Source organism: Ovis canadensis, chromosome 3 (genome assembly GCF_042477335.2).
Source record: "Ovis canadensis isolate MfBH-ARS-UI-01 breed Bighorn chromosome 3, ARS-UI_OviCan_v2, whole genome shotgun sequence".
Taxonomy (NCBI): Eukaryota; Metazoa; Chordata; class Mammalia; order Artiodactyla; family Bovidae; genus Ovis; species Ovis canadensis.
This window is the reverse complement of record NC_091247.1, coordinates 146,959,947-146,982,801: the sequence shown is the minus strand read 5'-3', so window position 1 is coordinate 146,982,801 and position 22,855 is coordinate 146,959,947. Positions and strand designations below refer to the sequence as shown.

Here is a 22,855-nt window from a genome sequence, read left to right as displayed (position 1 = left end):
TTGAAATAAAAATTTAAACAAAGGGTAAAATGGAGTTGAGAGGAAGGCATTCTAGACCAAATGTACTTAAGATAAGGTTGAATATAAAAAGGATAAAACTTGATGACTGATTAAATATCAAAAATGGGGAAAAGAAAAGTAAAAAACAGCTCAACTCTAGTTTGGGTGGTTGAATTGATGATTATACATTAATCAAGAAGGCAGATACAACATGGGGAACTCTGAAACAAGGCAGTTTTTACCATAATGTAGGGAGTGTATTTCTTAATTTTCTAAATTACTTGATGGGTAGGTATTAATAGTACTAGGTCCCAGTCATGACTCCAAAAAAACTCCAGAAAAAAAGAGAAAGTTCTTGCCCTAACAAATTTGACATATCCATGAGTGGTTTTTTTGTTTGTTGCCTTCTTCTCACTTTAGCTATTTTTTTTCACTTCCAGAATTATCTGAGAGGTGGGGGTGCACACTTTTATCTTTCTGAGGATGGGCAAAACAGAACTCTTAAGTGAATCCATGAAATTCGATTTGGAATTTGCATTCCAGGAATGATTAGAGGAGAATGCCACAGGTTTTTTTTTTCATTTAAATAGTATTGTCATTGAGTTTATATGCTTGTAAAAGCTGTGGTAAGAGACTGATCCATCCAGATTCAGGAAAGTGGGGAAACATTTCCTGATTAACATTTCTTTTCATTGAAAGCAATAACCAACAGTCTTTAAGATGTTGAGGTCATTCAAAAATATTTGCTGAATTAGTGTTATCTTTTTCTATGTTTAAACTTCTTTTATTATGTTAAAAAAGAGAATGATTGGTAGGGATAATCAACCTAAAAAGTCAAAAGGAAAAATGGATGCCTAACACGGTAAAGGATGACAAAATTTATTAAAGAATGAAGTTTAAAAAAAGTAGTTATGTAGTATTAATATTTAACAGTCTTCAAGTCACTTTTATATATGTATCAGTTAGTTTATTTTTCACTTTCTGATGTAGGTATTATAGAAAGTGAAAATGTTAGTCACTTAGTGATGTCCAACTATTTGCGACCCCATGAACTGCAGCCTGCTAGGATCCTCTGTCCATGGAGTTCTCCAGGGAGGAATACTAGAGTAGGTAGCCATTCTGTTCTCCAGGGGTCTTCACAACACAGGGATGGAACCTGGGTCTCCTGCATTGCACACAGATTCTTAACTATCTGAGCCACCAGAGAAGCCTGTAGGTATTATAATCTACATTTTAATGGTGAGGAAACTGAGACTTAAGGTTGATGGGTTCATGGATGTGCCTGAAGCCACAGGGTTATACTGCATAGAGGTTTTATGAATCAAGCCCATTGCCCTGGGTAGTAGAACACAGCCATCTTAGCCTGGAAAGAAATTCTCCTGTCTTTGTGTTTTATATTTCATTATTAACTTTCTTTTCATTGATAATGACTCTTTGGCCCCATTTTAGAATTGCAGTTAATATTTTGAGGCCTATAATCTGTAAATTTACAGCCTCTGGAAATAGGGAAAAGAGATTTTCGCTTACCTGTCATCAAAATTCAGTAGATCCTGTAAAACTGAGGCCAGAGGAAGAGACGCTGGAACCTGGAGACCAAGTATGATACCATAGGATGATAGACGTAGGGTGTAGGCTTAGCCTTAGGTGGTGTGGGGATGGAGACTGGGCAAGCCTGCATTATATCTGGATATTATGGAGTGACAGGAAATGGTGGTCCAATCCAAGTGTGTGGTTGCTTTAAAAATAGTGGCTGTTGGGTGTTGGTATTCAGGTCACATATTAAATACCAGTGTGATATCCAGTTTTCATAGACTTGTAGTCCAGTGGGCAAAGAGAGTTTCAGGTATCGGACTACCTAGTAGATCACTAGACATCCTGCCCAATCTGAATATGTGAATGTATCTTCATATCCTAAGGTAATATGGGCCATTCTTTTAACATTTCTTTAATTGTACATTCACTAAATCATGGGATTCCTGAGGACAGTTTCTATGCCATCTTCATCCTGATATTTGTACTCATGTCGCTTAGCTCCATCCTTGGCACATGAATATCTTTAATTACTTGTCAGGATATTGTATTTGTTTATTTTGTGGAGCTTTTCTATTAATTTTTCTAATTGTGAATGCTATATCAATAAATTTCACTGCATTTTTTTCATTATTTGCTTTTCAAGAAACTTTTCTGACTTATACTCACAGTGCTAATTTAATTTCTTATCAACTAATATTTAGCATTAGAGGGCTTCTTGGAATTATTTAGAGCAGTTTAGGGGACATTAGTATATTAAAAAAGATGTACAGTTTTGGAATTAGGTTCTTGTTATATCACTTCTAGTGGTTGATTTCAGGCAACTAATAACCTGCAGTTTTTCATCATCTGTGAAAGCAAGGATAAAAAGAAGATGAAGTAAGATCAAACCTTTAGAAGTGCCAGACATTTTATAATACACCCAGGAAGTTTCTGTTTACATTTCTTTATATCATGATATAAAGATGTATATTATATATGATATAATGATTTTATATGATATAATCATATCATAACATGATATGATTAGGTTCTGTGTACAAAAACATAATTTATGTTTAGATAATGTTTTATTTTTTTACAACATGCTTTTGAGTTGTCATTCGTGTTCCTTGCGCAACCTGTGAGATAACCAGGGGAAGTAATTTTATCACTAGTTTCAGATAAACTGAGAATAAGTCATTGCCCAAGATCATGCAGCTAAATTGCAGATCAACCCAGTCAGTCTCCTTTAATTCATGCCCTTTGCACCTGGCCATGGTCTGTTTTTCTCTGCAGTCTCTCATATACTTGCTATTCCTCTGATGATTTCGGTCACAACCAGTCACCGTAAAGAACATGTCATTTGAACCCAATGGCCTGCTGTACTGATGCTTTGTGTATGCCTAATTCTGATTACTTTTATTGTGGGGACACTGCTTAGCAGGCACCCTGGGTCGTGAGGTCATTTTGTGTTTTCTGATGGATGATAGATTATCAAAGTTATAAAATGTAGATAATGGATCTTTTTATTACACATTTTAAGTAAATCTTACTCATCTTTGCTGTAGAAGTTTTCTCTTCATTTTGCAATTGGAATGATTTCCATTTCTGATTGATGGACAAGTAATCAGGTGAACTGCAACTTTCTGCTGAGGTTTCTACTGTTTTCTTGTTAACCCATTATTGTGAGTGGACTTCTACACATTTCTATTGGGCCCTTCATGAATGTCACAACTATTACCACCAATGACTTTATTCCTTTAATCTTTCTGTAGTAACTGCATTGATAAAGTTTTAAAACTTTTTTGTTTGTTTGTTTGTTTGTTTTAATTTTAAACTAACTGTTATGTGATTCATAAAGTTAGGAAAACTAAATACTGGATTTCTTTTGATCAAATCCTCAATTATTTGAGTTTTTCTAGTAATAAATCAGTTGATATCTGTGTATACTGTGTTTTCTTTGGTAGTCCTACAATACTCCATTAGTCTGTCTAGCCTAGCACTTAACTAATTATCCTAAAAATAGCATTTATCATGCTTCAAATTCCTTTACTCAAGAAGAGGCAACTTTGGTTCTTCTTGGTATCCCCAGGGCCTAAGAAGACAATGACTGTGCAAAATATGTATAAACTGGGCAATGAATGTTTGTTGAACCTGATTTCCAATTGAACTTTAATTTCACATCCATACAAAATGTTATTGACATGTCAAGGCAAAGACTTTTCATAGAATAACCAGTTTTCTCAGCAGCTCTGATGAACAGATAACATAGAAGTCCCACATGCTTTTTATATTCCAAGTGCCAGAACTAAATAAGCTAATCATGACGCCATTCAAGGAGGTACTTCTGTAGTACAAAGTGAAGCATTATGGCAATGCTAAAAATGCATTCCCAAATATTACATTTTAAAATGACTTATATCAAGAAGAAAACAAAATGAACATTTTTGCCTTTTTAGAATTTTTTCCCTCTGATTCTGCACCTATTTTGATAAAAAGCCCTCAAAGTGTCACCTTGATTTTGACTATTTTATTTTTGCTGAGAAATGAAGTTTTTCAACTGTGTTAGATTACCAGAAATGAGAATGTCAGAGTAACCAGGGCCCCTTAGTAGGGAAGTATAATTATCATATTAGCATCATAAATCATTTGCTTCTCAGTACTACATTAGGTCATGAGAGCAACAGCTGCAGCTTTGTTCTACCTAGATGATGTTTCAATAAAGCCATTTCTGTTTTATTCACTTAAATTTACAGTTTCTCCTTTGCATTGACATTAACTAGTGAATCTATTAGTTTCCATTACCAGCAGAGTAACTGAAACTATAAATAGTTCTATATTTTCTCTCTCAAATACTGTCAAGCTGCATAGATGCCTTTAATTTGATAGAGCATCTGGGTAATACATCTGCTTTCTTCTCTGTGTATAGGCAAAATGTGTACTTTCTTAAGCTTATCCTTTCATTTAAAAGAAAAAATCACTGATAGCAGCTCTGTCCCATCTGCTGACCCCAGGTACATAATGGATAAACTGAGCATCTATTTATAAAAGAATACAGATAAGATGCAAAATCAAGTCATCCCTTCAGATTGATGGTAATCATTTAAAAAAATACCTGCAGTATTATGTTTCATTGACTTGGTAGTTCTGACAGAAAAAAAAGATGAATCATAAATACCACAGGTATAATTTATTCAATATCTATCTTACTTCTGTGAAAAGGTTAGATCTTTTCTTTTTCCTCTAAACCAAACTACAAAACACCAGTTGATAACCCATCCTCATAGCCACTAGTCTAAACATATATTTTGACAACTTTTAAAGGTGATCTGCAAGCATGTAATTATGTTGGACAACTCTTGGTCTGATGTTGAAATAACCAGTTTATTCCAGTTCCCTGAGTGCCGGGAGCCAGTGTGAGGAATCCCACCTGTGACAAGGTCATGCGGCAGAGGCCTTGATGGGCAAGGTAAATCAGGCCTCCCCCTGATATTTCCTGAGCATGTACCCCCCAAGAATATGCCTGCCTTATTGTATCCTACTTTTCTGACACTCTCTGGAAAAAGTCAATTCAGGGCTTCAGTCTCCTGCAAAAGAATGTCTTGGCTTAAAACCCCCTCTGATAACTCTCTAGCTTGCCTAACAGGTTCCCCCGGACTTCTTACAGCTTGTGAATTGCTTGCAGCCTCCCATCCTTCAGAGGAACAAAGCTTAAAAACATCTTAAAGATACAGAGCCTTTTCTGAAGAGCCAAAAATCATATTGGTGACAAAGATTTCACTGTTGACTCAATGATTGCTGCCAGGCCTCCATATTGTTTATCTTATAGGCACCTGGGAGGATGTTAATCAATGTAAATGGGATATGGAAAAGGATATATAATATTTTGATGTTAACAACACTAGACTTTTGAGTTAATTACTTTTATTTTATTATAATCACTGTACTCCTTTTACTTGTTATAAATTGCTGTATCTTTGCTATGTAAGAATGTAACTTTATTTAGTGCTTTCTGAGAGTGGCACCAGACTTTGGGAAGAACACCACAAATAAGTCTTACAGTTGACAAACCCTTATCAGAAAAAAGGCTGTAAAATGTTAATTGGTCCTTTTGGCCGGAAGATGATGTAAATCACCTAAGAGAGAAAAGCCTGGTTTTGATAAGAGTCTGGGTTGCTAACGCTGCATAACTTTGTATTACTCACTGATCTCTATGTGTAATCAAAAGTATAAAAGGCCTTGAAGGACAATGGAGGTGGGACCAGTCATTGGAAGGACCGGTTTCCCCCGTGTCTCCTCTTTACTCTCATTTCAGGCTGAATTCCCATCTGGGGCGTGGAGGCTCGCTGTGTCTACTTACTTGTCCCGGCTTCTAAGGGCTTCTAAGATCCGTAAGAGAGAGAGCCCAAGGCGGGGCACTCTCCGATATTCAAACAGACGCTTTTGGCCTATCATAGATGGTGCAAGCTCCTTGTCTAGAACTTTATTGGCTTTCCACATAGACCAAGTTATTCAGCCTCTTTTCTCCACTTAATTTTACTACTACACTGTTTCTTCCTAATCTAATCTTATATTAATAAATAAATAAGTTTTTTCCTCGCCTACTCCATCTCACCTTTGAATCACCCTGGATCCACCAGGGCTGGAGCCCGGCACCTGAGTGTAACAGACTGTGTGGTGCTTTCTGTCGTCCACCAGAGTTCTCAGGAGCACCTTACTTTTGGCTCAGGTCTCAGCTCTGTAAGCCTTGCTTGGCTCCCCTCATCTGTTTCTTGTTTCTGCTTTGGTTCACTGTGATGAACTCAGTTTTTCAGAAGCATTAGAATCATTTGTGTCCTTTTCTACTGGCATTTTCTTGCAATCCATAGGATTACAATTCATAGGATTATAGTGGGCAAGATTCTGAGTGAACCTAGGATCTAATCCCAATATTGGGGTGGTGAAGTGCCAAAGCTAAGTAGCTGAATTGTTGACTAATAGTTTGGTTTTGTTAAACAGTCACTTAGAAGTCTCTTAGTGACCTTCACCTATACATACCCAGCTGTCCTTTGGGCCATTGAAGGGAATTATTCTGGTTCTATAGGAACCTAGCATTTTGTTCACAAAATCCTCTAATGGATTTTTAAAAAATTAATATGCAATTAAAAGTCACTGCATTTCATAACATTAAAAGTAATTTAACATAACTTAATGCTTATTCCATGCTCAGTCTCCCTAGTTTTGATAAACAAAAACCTTTACAGCTAGTTTCTTGAAGTTAGGATCCAGTTGAGTACCACATGTAGCTAGTGGTTGTTGAGATATTGTGATTTGTAATAAGTGTATATTTACTATTCCTTGGTTCTTGGCACAGAGCTCATTTTTTTTTTTTTAATTTTTAATTTTTTGGTCATGCTGTGCAGCATGTGGGATCTTATTTCCCTAATCAGGGATTGAACCCTCATCCCCTGCATTAGAAGCACAGAGTCTTAACCACTGGACCACCAGGGAAGTCCCAAGGGTGACTTATTTATTTATTTACATTTATTTATTTTTGACCGTACCTTGTGGCTTGTAGGATTTTAGTTCCCTGACCAGGGATGGAAGCAGTGAGAGCCTGGAACTCAAGCCACTAGACTCTGGGGAATTCTCATGGAGCTCCTTTTTAAAAAACACTCGGAATTTCCTAAGTGATGAGAGGGATAAAGATGCCTTTTATTATGTTAATAAGATGCTCTGATAGCCCCTAGGTAACCAAAGGAGGGGGGTGCTGGCTACCTGGGGAACCCACAAAGTGATTTGACAATAGAAATTTTCAGTTCCACCTCCCTGGCCCCTGGGTAGGGGAGAGGACAAGTTGAATCAGTTGCCAATGGCCACTGATCATCAATCAGTCATGCTTCTGTAATGAAGCCTCCATTGGGCTTGCCTTGTTGCTCAGATGGTAAAGAATCTGCCTGCAGTGTAGGGGAAGGTTCGATCCCTGTGTTGGGAAGATCGCCTGGAGAAGGGAAAGGTTACCCACTCCAGTATTCTGGACTGGAGAATTCCATGGACTGTATAGTCCGCAGGTTCGCGGAGTCAAAAACAACTGAGTGACTTCATGTGTACACATATAAAAACCCCAAAGGACCAGATTTGGAGAGCTTCAGGTTGGGGAACACGTGGAGATGCGGGGAGAGCGGTGCACCTGGAAAGGTGTGGAAGCTCTGCCCCTGTCCCCACACCCCCTTCCCCTGTACCTCTGCATCTGGCTGTGCATCTCTGGCCTTTATAACATCCTTTGTAACACACTGGTAAGTGTGAGTAAATGTGTCTCTGAATTTTGTGAGCCACTCTTAACAAATTAGTTGAACCTAAGGAGAGGGTGGTGGGAACCTCTGATTTATATAGCTGGTTAGTCAGAAGCACAGGTGGCAACCTGGACTTCCAGTTGGCATTTGCAATGGGGGCAGTCTTGAGGCCGTACATATGCTGTGCAGTCTGATGCTACGTTCAGGTAGATCGTGTCAGAACTGAATTAATTGTTTGGTGGTATGGGAAAAAACACACACTGGAGTTCTGTTCCTTAGGGCTCTTTATTTATTTATTTATTTTTAATTGAAGGATAATTGCTTCACAATATTGTATTGGTTTTTGCCATACATCAACGTGAATCAGCCATAGGTATTCATATGTCCCTGTCTCAGCTCCCAGCTCATCCTACCCCTCTAGGTGGTCACGGGACACTGTGTGAAGCTCCTTAGGGTTCTTCAGATCTCTTAATACTCAGCATATTTCATGTCATTGATTTGTTGAAGAGGCTGGATCTGTTGATACATGAGATTATTTAAATACTTAATAATATTTAAGATCATTTATGTTAGTTTATTTAACTAAGAACATTTTCCTATATGGCCAAAATTGCAATATCACACTTATTGATATTAATATAATCCAATGCTTAATCAATAATCAAATTTTCCTGATTTTGTTTGGAAATCTTTCATATCTGGATTGTTTAAAGCAGGATCCAGCCCAGAACCACACTCTTCAGATGATTGTTTTGTTCTCTTAATGTGGCTTAATCTGGAACAGTCCCTTTTATTCATATCGGGAACTTGTTTACAAGAGGAGACTAGTGTCTTGCAAAATGACCCACTCTCTGAATTTGGCTTCTTTATCTCTCTAACACTGTACTGTCCAATGTAGTAACCACTGGTCCCATGAAGTTATTGAGGTTTTGAAATGTGGCTAGTTCACACTGAGATGTTGTGAGTATAAGACTAATACCCACAAATGTAAAATATTTAACTAATAATTTTTATATTGAATATACACATTGAAATGATAATCTAAGTATATCAGGTTAAATAAATCTTATTGCTAAAAATAATTTTACCTATTTATTTTTCTTAATGTAGCTACTAGAACATTTTGTTTGGCTCCCAGTGTATTTCTATTAGATAGTGCTTTTCAGCAGATTTTGAAATTACTACCCTAAAATGATTTCACATCAGTTTCCTGAGACATAGTAGAGGGAAAAAGGACATCAGTAGGCTAAAGTGTTCCTGAGCTAGAATTGTATAACATTTAGTTGCTGTGTCCTTACATGTAGAAGCTAAATGATTTTCCATGGTAGATCTAGCCCAGAGCATTTTAAGACCTAATATCCTATAAACATGGCATTGTCCAATAGATGAAACAGCTGCTGAAGATTTTGAGTGTCCTGGTACCTGAAAGGATTAAATAATGTCAGTTTGTAAGTGTGCCACAGGCACGGTAATTAATCTGATGCTGCTGACTTAAAAGCGAAAAAAAAAAAAATGTATGTAAGTCAGTGAAAGTTCATGCTCATTTATTTTTCCGTTTGTTTCTTTTCAGCCTTGGAAAACCTTGAACAGACAATTGTCTCTGGTTTTGGATCATTGGAAAGTCAGCAGGACTTCCGAACCCCGGAGTTTGTGAGTACTACTACTCTATCTTAAATTTGTATCAGTTACCTAGAGAAAGAGGGTTGGTTTGTTTTAAACTGAGTTCCTGCTTTCAGGGGCTCTAGGTCTGGCACAGGTCTGGCTGGTAGGAATGTGTGTGCCAAGCTCTGGTCCTCTGGGGAGCAGGTTCCGGAGGTAGTGTCTTGGCATCGTGCACTGTAAGCTCGCTCTTCATGCTGCTTATAATGACGAATGAGAACTCTGCAGTAAAATGGCATCATGTTTCTAAAACTCCCCCTTTATTCATTGGCACCCTTACTACGCTTTCTGCTGTCAGTAACCCTGGAAACCAGTCTTTACTGAGCACATCCAGGACATTGACCAGTCCGCTTCATGTTTCATTCTGGAGTTTTCAGTCACACAGCCTGTATGGGTACGGCTTGTAGGGCTATTCTATCGGTTATTTCTGCTAAGAAGGGGACTAAATGCTCTCACTAAATTAGACTCATTAAAAATCAGCCATGGTTCCTACCCTCAAGGAATTAAAAATCTTATTAGATACTACTGTGATTGTATTAATGCCTTGTTTAAAGAAAATTAAGCACATAGGATGCCTGGTGCAGAATGTCCTTGCTGACTGATTTTATGTTGGGCTCTTTGAAGAGGGGGATGAGAAGAAGTGTTTCTCTGACTCATGTACCATGTTATTGCACCAGATGTGTGAGGAGAGCATGCCGGGATGCACCTAGATTTACTTTTTGCCCCCTGCTGCAAATGGCTTGTCCACCACATTAGCAATGGAAAAAATCTGTTTTTCAAATTTATTTTCAAAATACGATATATAATCACCTCTCCAGTAATTGGCAGAGCACAGTTATTATTGATAGTGACAAAACAAAAAACAAAACAAAAAAAACCCCACCCCACCTCATGATGTGGTTTCCTTCTTCTCATTGATTCTTTAAGAATCGCCCCTGCCATTCAGCCAAGAGTAAGGCAACCAGGCAGGGCTCTGGACTGAAAAAGGATCGCATATGAGACTCTATTCATGGTGCCATTTTATTTTAAAGTGTGGGACTCCTGTGGTGTACTCGCAGATTGCCTACTGTGAAAATCACTTGGATATAATAGAAAGACATAGTATTCAATGACTTCCCTATTATATTCAGTGAGATTTTCAGTGAGGCAAAATTGTGACTACTCACCAATATTCCCACATCTTAAAGTAGCAGAGCAGTTTTTGGTTTTTCCGATTTCTGCTATTACAGCCCCAAAGGAGAATTGACACAGATTTTTCTTTTCATGTTTGAGTATGATACTGGCACAGCCTCATGAAGCTGGTCTTTTTCTGTTTTGTTATTTTCTTAACTGCTTTTTACTGATAATCTTTAAGCAACATGTGTGCAGCTCTAAAAAGAGCTGTGTGCAGTAATGACTCTACATATTCTTTAAGGCATGACAGTGGAAAACAAAAATATGGAGACAACCTAAAAATCTCTTTTCAGCATGGGTTTTCTAAGACTCATTGTTAAGACAAGGATCCCCAAAAGGAAGCATAGCCTATGATCCTCGAGTTGCACCCCTGGTCATTCTAGGCTAGTCTCACCAGTCTTCACCCTTTGATAAGGGAAAAGTGGTGGGTTAGCATTGAAGTGGAAGATTACCAGTGTAATTCCCAGTAGACTGTAGCAAAGACACTGCTGAGGCATGCCAATTTCAAACATCATTATTACATACTGAAATCTGTTTTATTTTCACACGAGGGATTGGTGTGGACAATGCCTGGTAAACACATACAGTTTTCCACTGTCATGCCTTAAAGAATATGTAGAGTCATTTCTGTAGACCACATGATGGTGCTGAAATTGTTAATCAACAATTTCCTTATTTGAGTGGCTGATATCAGATCTCTATGTCCTGGCTAGTATTTTTCTCTAATTGTGTGTTCATATTGTATTCAGGGAGGAATCTGTGATTTTCTTGCATTTTATAGACTTTCACATGTACTTCTGTTTTATTGACTATGCCAAAGCCTTTGACTGTGTGGATCACAGCAAACGGTAGAAAATTCTTCAAGAGAGGGAATATCAGACCACTTGACCTGCCTCTTGAGAAATCTGCATGCAGGTCAGGAAGCAAGTTAGAATTGGACATGGAACAACAGACTGGTTCCAAATCGGAAAAGGAGTTCGTCAAGGCTGTATATTGTCACCCTGCTTATTTAACTTATATGCAGAGTACATCATGAGAAACGCTGGACTGGATGAAGCACAAGCTGGAATCAAGATTGCTGAAAGAAATATCAATAACCTTAGATATGCAGATGACATCACACTTATGGCAGAAATTGAAGAAGAACTAAAAAACCTCTTGATGAAAGTGAAAGAGGAGAGTGAAAAAATGGGCTTAAAGCTCAACATTTAGAAAACGAAGATCATGGCATCCGGTCCCATCACTTCATGGGAAATAGATGGGAAAACAGTGGAAACAGTGACAGACTTTATTTTCTTGGGCTTTAAAATCACTGCAGATGGTGACTGCAGCCATGGGATTAAAAGATGCTTACTGCTTGAAAGAAAAGTTATGACCAACCTAGATAGCATATTAAAAAGCAGAGACATCACTTTGCCAACAAAGGTCTGTCTAGTCAAAGCTATGGTTTTCCAGTAGTCATGTATGGATGTGTGAGAACTGGACTATAAAGAAAGCTGAGCACCAAAGAATTGATGCTTTTGAACTGTGGTGTTGGAGAAGACTCTTGAGAGTCCTTTGGACTGCAAGGAGATCCAACCAGTCCATTCTAAAGGAGATCAGTCCTGAATATTCATTGGAAGGACTGATGCCGAAGCTGAAACTCCAATAATTTGGCCACCTAATGTGAAGAACTAACTTGCAAAGACCCTGATGCTGGGAAAGATTGAAGGCGAGAGGAGGAGGGGGCGAGAGGAGGAGGGGGCGAGAGGAGGAGGGGGCGAGAGGAGGAGGGGACGACAGAGGATGAGATGGTTGGATGGCATCACCGACTCGATGGACATGAGTTTGAATAAGCTCCAGGAGTTGGTGATGGACAGGGAGGCCTGGCGTGCTGCAGTCCATGGGGTCACAAAGAGTCCAATACGACTGAGCAACTGAACTGAACTGAGCTGATAGCCTTTCGCATGTCTGATACTCATTGTCTGCTGCGTCTTAGCATGTGTATAGCTGTTTGTGTTTTCTCCTCAGCATCAGTCTAGCCCATGTTCTCCCAGTTCCACCGTGAACATCCATTCCCCAAACTGCAGTCTCCATGGTAAACAAACAGGAGGTGTGGAAGTCATCTTGAGAATAGGGTTCTCAGGGGAACCTGGTGTGATATTTAAGGGAAACCTGTTTTGTAGACAGAAAGTTACAGCATCAGTAAGAATGGGTGGCTCCCGTTGGATAGGGAGGCGGATTGGGCACACGCCAGGACAGAGTCAGGTAAGTTGACCCAAACCCAAATCTTAAATTACGCCAGTGAGAACAGTGCAAACCTGGGAGCAAAATGAGCCTAAAGACAAAGCAAAACTGAAAGCAGAAAAGACAGAGCAGAATAAAAGGAGCTGAAGAACCCTTATTCTGTTCTTTGGGTGGCATTTTGGAAGGTCCAGCCGCAGTTTGCTGAGTTGAACTGAAATAAAGCAAGTCTTAGACAGTGTTTACTCAGGCCTTATCCTCAAATAGTTCAGATTTCAGAAGGCTCCCAGCGCCCAGTGTTTTTATACAATGGAGTGTGTTTATATCGTTTGACCAAGGGGGGAGCACAGAATTCTTATCGTTATTACTTTGTTTGCTTCAGCTGTTGTCTTTCTTTCATTTGAACAAGTCCTAAAAACAGTGCTCCTTGGGGCACGATAAGTACATTAAAGGTTTCCTTCCCAGCCCAGGTGTCTGTACTGCGACTAGTCAAACAAAGTACCATTGTATTGTCTATGTAAATCGTGGGTCAGAAATGCTCTCCTAAACCCCTCCTGTGCCTGCAGACAGCAGCCACCTTGTAGGGCCTTGATCTCGTGATCACGTGTTATCTCGTGATCTCGTGTTGCTCGTCCCTACCTCCCACTCCACTCTGCAGGTTGAAGTGGGTGAGGTTAGCCGAACCATGCTGACATGTTAAGGGGTAAGTGGAGATGGGAACACTGGCGCATGAGTTGTTGCCACCCCAAACTTGTGAGGAGCTGGGAACATGTTGAAACTGGATATCGAGCCGCTCTGAGGGGAGATGCATGTGTGGGTGAGGGTCAAAGTGAAAGAGCCTTGGCTAAAGACTGACCTTTCCGAGAGTCCCTTGGTGATCTCACTGTGGTGGAAAACCACCTCAGTTGTGGTTCGGCTTTTTGTGCAAGCACAATGAAAATCTGCCGTATGACTGCTTTGTTAACTTAATATTTTATCCCAAACATTTTCCCGTTCTGTTCTTTCCCCAGTTTTCATGGCGCTGTAATAGACATGTAGCACAGTGTACATTTGAGCTGTAAGCTCCATGCTGGTTTTCGTCTCTGACATTGATGTCTTTGCTAACATTTTCTGCTCCCTGTGCCAAAAAACGGAAATTCATCACATTAGAATTTTCAAAGCAGTTAGTTCAAGAGGAATCTCATGGAGTAAATGGGGGCATGGTTGGATGCTCTGTGACCATCTGATTGGTGACTATCATTTTGGGACTCAGACCCTGAAAGTAGATGGGGTGCAAGATAACAGGTATCAGACTCTGAAGAAGGGGATCAACCAAAGTGAGGCTGGGAACTGTGGAGACTACAGCACTAGGCAGTCTGGTTAGAACCGAGGATGGGGAGCCACTCACATGGTGATGGAGCAGATAAAGATGGCCCTGCGGAATGGCAGCACAGACATGGGGCATCCCAGGCTCCCGCTAGTGTCCCCAATCCCAGATATAGTCAAGAGCAAAGGTGATATGACGTGTCGGTGCAGGGACGCAGCAGGCATGACTGCCCAGCAGACCCCAGGTTGATTCCAAACCCCAAGGAGTAGGAAAAAATCTGGGGGTTGGGAGCTAATAGGCGGAAGTTTGGGTAGTGGTCCAGGCTCTTTGTAGAAACCCTGCCTCTGTTGGCACTATCCCAGGAACTCACATGGGCCTGATTGCTTGAGTACACATAGGGTGAAGGATAGGGTATGGAGAAGAATTCTCACCTAGCAATCATGGATCTATCCAGCAGCAAGCTGGGTAGAAACCAGGCTGCAGTCAGTATGGAAGCACGTGGAAAGAAATAACAGGGCTAAAAAGTTACATTTTAAGATTTAAGTCTTGAGAATAAGAGCCGCTTTTTTGAGTTTTTCAAGTTTTCGAGTTTCAAATAGTTCAAGATTTTCCAGAACCTGAGATTTATGTCTGACTCTCTGGATGTTTTAGAGGCAGGACTTCTCTGACAGCTCAGCTGGTAAAGAATATACCTGCAATGTGGGAGACCTGGGTTCAGTCCCTGGGTTGGCAAGATCCCTCAGAGAAGGGAAAGGTCACCCACTCCAGTATTCTGGCCTGGAGAATTCCATGGGCTGTATAGTCCATGGGGTCACAAAAAGTCAGACACAACTGAAGGACTTTCACTTTCAGGCTGCTTCTTATCCTTTATCTCATGTCAGTTGATGATGTTTCCTTTGTTTAGCTTCTGTCAGATTTGGCATAAGTAATACAAAAAAGTTTAGACTGGCAAAAGAGTATAGGATTATAACAGGATAAATCAGGGAAGATGATGAGAAACCACAGAATTTGGAAAAGACAAAGAGTCTCAGGAAGATGAGAATTAAAGTGGAGCAGATATGTTCCCTTAGTTCAGCACTCATGATTATGCAGAGAGAAGGATGTGGGAAGAGCACTTATGCCATTTGGAGTCTTGTTTAACTGCATTCTCTTTTTGAGAGAGGATACTACTACTAGGGCTTCCCTGGAGGCTCAGTGGTTAAAGAATACAGCTGCAATGCAGGAGACACAGGTTCGATCCCTGGGTCAGGAAGATTCCCTTGAGAAGGAAATGGCAACCCACTCCAGCATTCTTGCCTGGAGAATTCCACAGACAGAGGAGCCTGATGGGCTACTGTCCATGGAGTTGCAAAGATTCGACCATGACTGAGCATGCCACTAACTAATAGAAAATATAATTGATTTCCTGAAATTCAAATTTGATTGTCTTTAACTAGGTGAAGATAGATGTGACCCTGAAGAGTTAAGATATTAATTCATTAAACAGATATATATTTAATATCTACTATTTTAAGGACTATGGTGGACAAACAGAAAGCATCCTGCATGTGTGGAGCTTGCGTTTTGGTAGTGCAGGTATAAAACACAAAATGAATAAAATACATAGCCTGTCCCATGATACTAAATCCTTCAGAGAAAGAAGGATTATTTGTGTGTGTTGTGGAGGGAGTTGGTTATGGTTTTCAGCAAGGTATCCAGCATATCTCACTGAGAAGGTGATGAGTGGAAAGACCTGAAGCAGGGGTGCTGGAACAGACTCCTTGGAAATCTAGATGAAGAGCATCCCAGGCAGACAGAAGTACATGAACAAAGGTCTTGATGTGGGAGTTGGTGAAATGTTTGACGAAATGGAAGGAGGTCAGTGTGACCGGAGTAGAGTGAGGGGTGGTGAGAATAGTAGCTAGCGGGGACTTTCCAGGTGATTCCAAACACTTCGGTTTTACTCTGAGTTGGGAACTTATTTGAGGATGTTGTCTGGAGAAAAAAAAAAGCACAACCCATCAGTTGAGAGTTATGTTTTATTCGGTGGACTTTCTTAAGACTTCAAGCCCAGGAGACAGCAACTCAAATAACTCTTATTGCTCCGAAGAGGCAAGGGGGCAAGCAAAGATATACAGAAGTTTCTGCAACAAAGTGCTTTTTTATGTAAGAGAAGGTAAGTCTGGGCTCACTGAAATTACCCCTTTGATATGCACCTTAGCTCCCTGGGGCCTGTATCCTCTGTTTTCTCATCCTGCGTCTCCTCAGGTACACCATCAGGGGTATCTGCAGCAGCTGCCTGTCTGATGGGCTTGGCAGTGGGCAGTTTGTCTCCATCCCGAGTTCCCTCAGGGCTCACTGTCCAGGAGGCTGCCATGTGATGGAACATCCTTTGTTTACTGATATGGCAGTCAACATTTGAGTTCTCAGGAGTAACCCTTGGGAGAGCTTCCCTGGTGAATCAGACAGGAGTGAGGAGGAAGAATTTCTGGAATGATGACCTTGAGAGGGCAAGAAGGGGTGGTGGGGTGGGTGTCCCCCCATAGCTGTAGAGACAGTTTATTCTTAGGGACAGGAGGGAGGCCAGCCTGTTGGGGCCCAGGTGGAACAGTTCAGTAGATTTACTAGTAGGAGCTTGTTGAAGTTTTTACTTGATTGCTTCCCATTTACCAATGAAATGGGAAACAAAGCCTAGCTAAGGTTGAGGAAGAAAAGAGATGAAGAGGTCTGAAGAGAGAGAAGTTATGAGACAGTCATCCGAGAGTGAATGCACTGGGTAATGGAACATGATTGCCTGGCGGCCCTAAGAGCCCACTTGAGGTCAGTTGTTTTTCCTATTCAAGTCCAGCTTGGGGGGAGCAGGTGTGGAGTAGATAGAATTTGATTTAACTTATTTGAGGGTCAGTTCTGCAAAGCAAGACCAGGATGAGAGAGTTGCAGGGTCTTTGTAACAGTAGAGGACCACACATGAGGAAGAAGAGACAGTAGGATCAATAGATTTAGTCTGTAGTGGGGTTTGGTAATTTTCGGAATTGGTGGTATTGAAGAGTGAACTGGAAAGATAGGAGGCTGGAGTTGGAGAGTCAGATGTATATAATTGAAGGAGGAGTTGCAGTAAGTGGTACAGAACAGGTCTGGGCTGTGAGCTCAGGAATGCATGGCTGAGGAAGGGTAGAGCCACAGGGAAAGGGTGTGGGAAGGATTACATTTGTGGAGAGAGAAATCCCTAAGAATTATGTCCGGAGTAGTGTGTTGGAGAAGTAACAGTGAGCCAGGGCTTAAGTCTCCAAGGAATAAGGGGCAGTGACTCGAGAATCAATAGATGGCTGCAAAGGAGAGCACTGGAGAGGCTAAAGGAAGTCTGGAGAGTGGCCAGAGGGAAGCTAAGAAACAGATGAAGTGGTGAGTCGTTTAAGGTGTTGTGTAGGGGTCGTCATCTCAGGATTTCTCAACCTCAACACCACTGACATTTTGGTCTGGATTTCTCTTTGTTGTGGAGGCTGTGCTGTGCATTATAGAATGCTTAACAGCATCCTTGGCCTCTGCCCACAAGATGCAAAGGACCCTCTCCCCAGCCAGATAGCTCCAGACATTGCTCAGTGTCCCCTGGAAACAAAACTGTTCCCATTTGAGAGCCACTGAGTGAAATGACCAACCTAGACAGCATATTAAAAAGCAGAGACATTACTTTGTCAACAAAGGTCTGTCTAGTCAAGGTTATGGTTTTTCCAGTGGTCCTATGTGGATGTGAGAGTTGGACTATAAAGAAAGCTGAGCACCGAAGAATTGATGCTTTTGAACTGTGGTGTTGGAGAAGACTCTTGAGAGTCTCTTGGACTGCAAGGAGATCCAACCAGTCCCTCCTAAAGGAAATCAGTCCTGGGTGTTCATTGGTAGGACTGATGTTGAAGCTGAAACTCCAATACTTTGGCCACCTAATGCGAAGAGCTGACTCATTTGAAAAGACCCTGATGCTGGGAAAGATTGAGGGCAGGAGGAGAAGGGGACCTCAGAGGATGAGATGGTTGGATGGCATCACCGACTCAATGGACATGGGTTTGGATGGACTCTGGGAGTTGGTGATGGACGGGGAGGTCTGGTCTGCTGCGCTTCATGGGGTCACAAAGAGTCAGACACAACTGAGCGACTGAACTGAACTGAGTGAAATGAATACGGAAAAGGCATTGAGGTCACTGGTGTCCTCGGATAGAGCTGCTTCTCGGGAGCGTGGAGATGGCTCCTATAATCCATGTTAGGGCAGATCATGGAACGAGAAGGAGAAAAGGAGGTAGAAAATACCGAGCTCTCTTTCAAGGAAGGGGTTTGACTCTGAAGGGCTCAGAGAACTAGAGGAGAATATGAAGGCCAGGGATTTTTTTTTTTTTTCTGTCAAAAGGAGAAACTTGAACAGGTTCTAATGTTGATAGGAAGGATCCACGTGTGAGGAACTTTTGACTCTAGAGGAAAGCACAACTTTGAAGATGGCCGTGGATGGTTTGTAGATGTAAAGGAGTCGGCATTCCACAGGAAGGGCATTGTCTCCTGAGGCACAGGGGCGGTGGGCTGATGCTGGTTTACGGCTTTGATGGGGAGAAGCTGAGGGGGTTCCCATCTGACTGTTTCAATTCTCAGCTGCTGAGAGTGAAGAGAACATTAAGTGTGAGGAGTCAGCATTTTGAAGTACTTGTGGAGAACTGGGGACCAAGCTGACCTGCAGAAACTGAGGAAAAAGTGCTAGGCTTTCTGAAGACCCATGTGGGGCCAAGGACCCTCAATTTATGATGATGCCAAGCTGCCCTGCTACGGCTTCTCTCCAGCATCACTCAGACACCGAGAAAGCACATAGCCAGCTTTAGCCAGAGTCGGAACTTTGCTCAGTGACCTTGAGGGAAAGACTTCTGGTAAGAGTGTTACTGAAAGGATGACCTGGTTATGGAACCTTAAGAAAAAGGAAGAAAAAGAAGATCAGCAGATTAATTAGAAAAAGTCATGGGACCTCTGTGGTCACTGTGAAATGAGAAGATGTTGTTGTCTTCAGAAAGAGGGGCTCTTGAGTAGGTGACTTTGGAACAGAAAATGTTTCAAATGATGACAAGGCCCAGGGTGGGACCTTGGCGGAGAATACATGAAAGGGAGAAGGACATTGGAGATGAAGAGTCCAGTTACTGAGAGGCCGCTGTGTGCTGGTCTTATCTGTAGATGCAGATGTGCTTCTGGTCTGATGGGGGACCTGGAACAGAGAGGGGCAATGTGAGCTGGGGCCAGATTTGCTCTGAACTAGTTAGCTAAGAAGTAGGGGATGCCAGACTCTAGGAAAGCCTGGGGGTATATTCTACTTGCATGGACCTAAAAGGAGCTATTTTTTCCCCCGAGAACACTAGAGAGTGATGATCTCGAAGTGAAACAGAGAACCAGGAAACTCAGTGTTTCTGTCCCTGAGGTGTGAATGCTGTGAGGGGAAAAATCAGAGTCAGCTGAGTCTACAGAGTTTTGTTTCCATGTTTTGATTCAAAATGGTTGGTCAAGTTTTGTTTCAAAGTAGGCTCAAGGATCAATTTTCATCTTTATTTCCTGCACTCTCCCCCCAAATCCAGACTTCATTTTGTTTTTTTTTCTGGTCTAAATGACCCTGAGGCAACTGAATTGGTGCTAGGTCTATTGAGAGAGAATATGGTTTATTTTATGGTCAGTCCAAAGTCTTCCTTGGAAATCCCGAGAAACCCAACTTAAGTCCCAAAGACTGCCTCAGACTCCAAGATCTTCAGGATTGGGAAGACTGGGAATAAAGCTTCCATTCAAGTATTTCTATTCTCTTGTGCCTTTTGCAAATGAAGAAACAGACTGGCTTTGCCTTGTAGCTTTATGGCACTAAGTTCACTAAACTAAAGGAGAAAAAAAAAGCACAGCTAAAAAAGCATTTCTCCAAAGAAGACATGCAGATGGCCAAAAATCACATGAAGAGATGTTCAACAGCACTAATTCTTAGAGAAATGCAAATCAAAACTACAGTGAAGTATCACCCCACGCAGGTCAGAATGGCCATCATTGAAAAGTCTACAGACAATAAATGCTAAGAGGGTATGGAGAAAAAGGAACCTTCCTACACTGTTGTTGGGAATGTAAATTGATATCCCCATTATGGAGAATGGTATGGAGGGTTCCTTAAAAAACTAAACATAGAGCTACCATATGATCCTGGAATCCTACTCCTGGGCATATATCCAGGAAAAAACTGTAAGTTGAAAAGATATATGTACCCCAGTGTTTGTTGTAACACTGTTTACAATAGCCAGGACTTGGGAGCAGCTTGAATGTCCATTGACAGAGGAATGAATAAAGAAGATGGGGTACATATATACAATGGCGTATCAGCCATAAAGAAGGGATGAAATAATGCCATTTGCAACAATATGGATGGACCTAGAGATTATCATTCTAAGTGAAGTAAATCAGAGAAAGATAAATACCTTATGGTATCACTTACATGTGGAATCTAATAAAAAATAATACGAATGGACTTATTTATAAAACAGAAATAGAAATATTGAAAGCAAATTTATGGTTACTAAAGGGGATATTGGGGTGGGATGGGGCAGAGAGTGACAAATTAGGAGATTGGGATTAACATATATTCATTAATATATATGAAATAGATAACTAATAAGGACTTACTGTGGGCTTCCCAGCTGGTGTTAGTGTTAAAGAATCCACTTTCCAATGCAGGAAATGCGAGAGACACAGGTTCAATCCCTGGGTCAGGAAGATCCCCTGGAGGAGGGCAATGCAATCCACTCCAGTATTCTTCCCTGGAGAATCCCATGGACAGAGGAGCCTGGTGGGCTACAGTGCATAGGGTCGCAAAGAGTCAGACACAAGTGAAGTGACTTAGCACACAGTACAAGAGCCTACTGTATAGCACAGGGAACTCTGCTCACAATTTTGTGATAACCTATATGAAGCTGAAAAAGAAGGTGTGTATATATGTGTATATGTATGTGTATATATATATATATGCATATGTGCCTGCTAAGTCACTTCAATCGTGTCTGACTCTTTGTGACCCCATGGACAGTAGCCCTCCAGGCTCTTCTGATCTTGGCATTCTCCAGGGAAGAATACTAGAGTGGGTTGCCATGCCCTCTTCCCAGGGATCTTCCTGACTCAAGGATTGAGCCTGGGTCTCCTGTGTCTCCTGCATTGGCAGGCAGGTTCTTTACCACTAGCACCATCTTGGAAGCCAGACACACACACACACACACACACACAACTAATTCACTTTGCCATATATTTGAAACTAACACAACATTGTATGTCAACTTTACTCAAATAAAAAACCGTTTAAAAAGAGGGGATATCACCCAAACAGAGGAATGTTAATTTGGTCTAAGGATGGTCAAAATGGAAAAGGAGATCAACGGTAAATAGACTAGTAAGATTTCCTAAATTGGTCCATTTGCTGTGGTAGAAATTCACAGGGCATTTCGGTGTTGAAAGCTTTTTGTGCATTCAAGAGAAAAAAAGTGATGGTATTTTTCCTGAATCTGGAGGAAGAGGATCTACTCATATGTTTTATGTGATTGATTCAGAAGCTGGGGCCTAGGAGCAAAAGGCAGTCCAAGACACAAACATCTGAGAAATTTCTTTCCGAGTCACTTCTTTGGAATGCAGAGTGTATTTTCCCAGAGAAACAGTCATCAATCGTGAGTGGGCTTCTATACCCAGCCAGGCCAGACTTGCTAAACGCAGCTGAACACAGAGTGCTAAGAAGTGTTCATTCTGTGCATTAGCACTGATCCTCTGGAATACTCCAACCTTATTTTTTTCCATTATTATTAAAGCAGGGCAAATAAAACTAAGATGCAGAGTGAGTGAGTGAGTTGAGGCCTGTGAACAAATGCTTAGCATCATGAAAGAGAGAAGGACAGACTTTGAGTTATGTTAAACCCTCAAGAAGCAGTGAGGAGTCCCGCACCTGAGGAAGAAAATTTAATGGTACACGATGACACAGAAGAAAAGAGCTCATCAGCTTCTAAATGACTACTTTTGTCTTTTCTGCTAATGAAGGTCATCTTTTGATTGAAATGGCTCAAGTTCTAGTATGGGGCTATAGAAGCCCACACCGCACTAGACAGTTTTAGAAAGGAATACAATTATTCCAAAGCAGTTTAAGCTTCCTGACTAGAAAAATTATGTATCTATCAGGGCATTAAAAGAGCTTATAAATTTTTTCATGGAACCACAGCTGATAATCTTGGGGTCATATGGGGACCAGGACAGGTGCCAGAATAGAAAGAGGGACAAATGTGACAGTCGTCAGAAAGGGATGGGGTTGGGTGGAAGTTGGGCATGGTGGACTATATCTGATAAGTGGAAACACTGAAGCTGGAGCATTTATCTCCAGGCATATTACAGCTGAGGTTTGTTTTTTTTTTTTTTTTTTTAGCAGATGGGTTGTGACTGTTAAAAGAAAAGGTCATCAGGAACCAACTTGAGTTCAGTAAAACAGTAAAAATAAGTCATAAAAATGAATCATGTCAAACTGACAGCATGTTCCTTTTCTTTGCTTTTTTTTTTCTTTTTTTTCATGGGCGTTATTAGGCTTTTAGAATAGGAGAAAGCTGCAGACATTGTGTGTCTTGAGTTTAGCAAGGTGTGTGGGAAAATAATCATTTTTAAATACAGATTGAAGAAATGTGGGCCTAGTGAGAGTGTGCTTATCTGGGCAATTGAT

The 22,855-nt window shown here is 40.9% G+C and overlaps 1 protein-coding gene across 3 annotated transcripts in view; it reads left to right on the top strand.

The window, feature by feature from the left end:
* The window catches only part of ANO6 (anoctamin 6), a 232,682-nt gene that overhangs the window by 91,086 nt on the left and 118,741 nt on the right, over positions 1 to 22,855 (top strand). For all 3 annotated transcript variants that reach the window (XM_069584509.1, XM_069584508.1, XM_069584511.1), the window contains one exon: positions 9,355 to 9,434. In XM_069584509.1, coding sequence (XP_069440610.1) covers positions 9,355 to 9,434 — 80 coding nt within the window. The remainder of the gene's footprint in view (positions 1 to 9,354; positions 9,435 to 22,855) is intronic.